This window comes from Bombina bombina, chromosome 2 (assembly GCF_027579735.1).
Source record: "Bombina bombina isolate aBomBom1 chromosome 2, aBomBom1.pri, whole genome shotgun sequence".
Lineage (NCBI taxonomy): Eukaryota > Metazoa > Chordata > Amphibia > Anura > Bombinatoridae > Bombina > Bombina bombina.
The window spans coordinates 952,800,958-952,804,188 of NC_069500.1; the positions used below are offsets into that span (position 1 = coordinate 952,800,958).

The 3,231-nt window shown below is 38.7% G+C and overlaps 1 protein-coding gene across 1 annotated transcript; it reads left to right on the forward strand.

Annotated features, from left to right (window-relative positions):
- Positions 1 to 221: 221 nt before the first annotated feature.
- On the forward strand, positions 222 to 2,186 carry ATOH1 (atonal bHLH transcription factor 1). The gene has a single exon (XM_053700791.1). It carries the CDS (start codon positions 265 to 267, stop codon positions 1,042 to 1,044), a length of 780 nt encoding a protein of 259 aa, XP_053556766.1. The 5' UTR covers positions 222 to 264; the 3' UTR covers positions 1,045 to 2,186.
- The last annotated feature ends 1,045 nt before the right edge of the window (positions 2,187 to 3,231 follow it).

A 3,231-nucleotide genomic window follows, 5' to 3' on the forward strand; every position in this document is an offset into this window, starting at 1 on the left:
TTATAGCCATTGGCTCCCTGCACGCGACACCCGCGCGCTCCCATTGGCTGCAGCGACACGCGACCGGCGCGGGGCCTGGATCCAGCAAGGTATGGGAGGGGAGGGGGTGTGTGTGCAGGAGGGCGGCACGCGGGAGGAGGGAGGGGGGCGAGCGGCGCGTGCCGCTTTTTAAAGGGACGCCTCGCCTGGAGCAACCGGAGATTCGCTGTGCGCACGCGACCAGTGTCAGTGTCTGTGAGGCAGCTGCACCCTACACGTCCCGCAATGTCCCGGCTGCTGCAGGGTGACTGGTGCCCGCTCAAGGAGACCGACTTGCTGAGCAGAGACTACCTGCTGGAGACCACCGACCCCCGAGCCTGGCTATCCATGCAGAGCCCGGACTACCTGCTCCACACCCGGGCGCACCGGCAGCAGCACCCGGCCAGCAAGGTGCGGGACATCTGCCAGCTGGGCGCAGAAGAGGACGACGAGGAGGAGCTGGACGATGAGGAGGAGGACGAGATGTGCAGCCAGCGGGCGCCGGGCGGGAAGCGTCCCCATGGGGTGCAGAAGCAGAGGCGCCTGGCTGCCAATGCCCGGGAGAGGAGGCGCATGCACGGGCTGAACCACGCGTTTGACCAGCTCCGAAATGTCATCCCCTCCTTCAACAACGACAAGAAACTGTCCAAGTACGAGACCCTGCAAATGGCCCAGATCTACATCAATGCCTTGTCCGACCTCCTGCAGGCGCCCCCAGAGCACAGGGACCCCCAACAGCCGCTCAGGTCACCCCCACCCTGCCCTGCTTATGAACTGCTGCCAGGGGGGGACAACTCGAGGGTGCACCAGCAGCCAGGGGGGTGCAGGAGATTCCCAGGAGAATTCTCAGTGCAGATCGATCCCCTCAGCTTCCCTTTTCAGGGTACAGGCATGGACCAGAAGGGGATGCCCAGTGCTACCTCCTCTGCAGGGGAAGAGAGCAAGAAGTCGCCCTGCACCTCTCACAGGAGTGATGGGGAGTTCTCACCTCACTCACACTACAGTGACTCTGATGAAGCCAGCTAGGTCCTGACCACAACTTTATACCCAATGCTTTGTACTGAGAATCCAAATGCAAAATGTGTTTGATAGAAGAACCCCAATAACTCTGTTTTTGTCATACAACATTCATGATCTTCCATACCCTGCAAATTTTATTATCCAGCAGAACACTTGTCAATAGGAAGCCAACTGCATTCTGTCTGCAAAACCCAGACTGAGAGACAACCTTGTTAAATAAGTTTGCACTGTACAATTACCTGTATATAATGCCATGTATCTCTTCCATTGTATGACAGATCTGCAACGTTGAAACCCAGATAACTTTGTGATACTTCCATAGATGCACTCTGAATACAGAGCTGTCATTCTGCAACAAATGACAAAAAAAAAAAAAAGATTCCTTTTTTTCACTTTAGATGACAACACATTTAATTAAACAAAGGGATTAGATCAAAATTCTCTGAATGCTTAGTAAATCTAAGGGAGTCCATTTGTAGTATCTTATTTGTCAAAAGAAATTGTTTTTATATACTGATCCATTTGTTCTGCCAATTCACATATTGCCTATTAGATATAATTCTTTTTTTTTGTTGAATCAGACTTTTGCCATGGGCATCACTGTATGATCACAGACCTTTTATCAATAGGTTACAATGTCTTCCAGAAATTCAACAATGTTTATGTCACTGAAAATAATTTGTGTAAATAATTTACAGCTTTCCTATGTAAATAATTAAGAAATGCTAGTTTTTTATATTGTAAAAGCCCCAAGTTTCTATAGCGACTTGCAAAACTGCACTTTAAATGCCATTTGTGGCAAAAAAAAGCAAAATGTTGACAATACAATACACTGAGCAAAAATAAAGAAATACAAAACAAAAATAAACTGCCAACATGCAACTGATATTTGATTTCGCCACATATTTAATTCTTTACACATTTTAGAGGGGAGTAAAAGAATTTTTTTTGTGTCAAAATTTTATGTAATTTCTCTACTTTGCTAGTGACGTTAGCCACTTATTTATTCTTGTGTTTGCTATGTTTTGCTTGTTTTCATTTTTATTTTTTTTCTATGAAAAATTGTTTTGTTGTCATGTAGCACATATCCACTGCCATGTTTATTTACTGTTTCTGGAAAAAAATAAAAAGAATTAAAAAGAATTAAAGTTTTTGCTTTCTTGAAACATTTATTTAGTGAATACATCTAATGTATATTTGAAAATGTGTTAACCTGGACGTAATGAAACACTTTTCTTAAATATATATATATATACATTTGGGTAAATTATAATTTATATATATATAAACCTTAGTGCTATTTAGTTTGCTACATTTGGGTAAATTATAATTTTATATAAACCTTAGTGCTTTTTAGTTTGCTACATTTGGGTAAATTATAATTTATATATATATAAACCTTAGTGCTATTTAGTTTGCTACATTTGGGTAAATTATAATTTTATATAAACCTTAGTGCTTTTTAGTTTGCTACATTTGGGTAAATTATAATATATATATATATATATATATATATATATATATATATATATATATATATATATATATATATATATATATATAATTATTGTTATTGTTCTTAAGAATAATACATATAAATACATAATAGTTTAATCAGATTACAAATGAAAAGATTTGTATTATTAAGTTACATCAAACCTTAGCCGTATTCAACCACTTATTCTAACGAACTAGTTTTATTATAACGAAATGTATAACTACTGGGAAAAGAAACCGTTTTGCTAGTTCGCAGGTGTCTTTAATATCCCACTTGAGCAACATTGTTTTCCTAATTCATATAACCCATAGAGACAAATTAATGAAGTCATAAACATGGATAACTCAAGATTTTAAATGATAGATTTATATATTCTCAAGATACCTTATTGTGAGATTTATAACACATCTGTTCTCACAGAAAATACATTAATTTACGATATTGGTAGCATAACCTAATTATAAAATTGTACCACAATTATTGTATCCTTAATTTATTACGAAATATAATGAATTATCAAACAAAAAAATAGTTAAAACATTCAACCTAAAATACATTTCGAAATGTAACTGATAATATTTGTACTTAATTGCTGGCAAATACGATATAATAATAACAAGTAAATAACCTACACGATTATAATTATTATTATTTGCTTATTATTATTAAAGCTTTTAAAACATCTGCATAATTAT

Coding starts and splice junctions, on each gene's coding strand:
- ATOH1 (XM_053700791.1), top strand. CDS start 265: ATGTCCCGGCTGCTGCAGGGTGACTGGTGCCCGCTCAAGGAGACCGAC.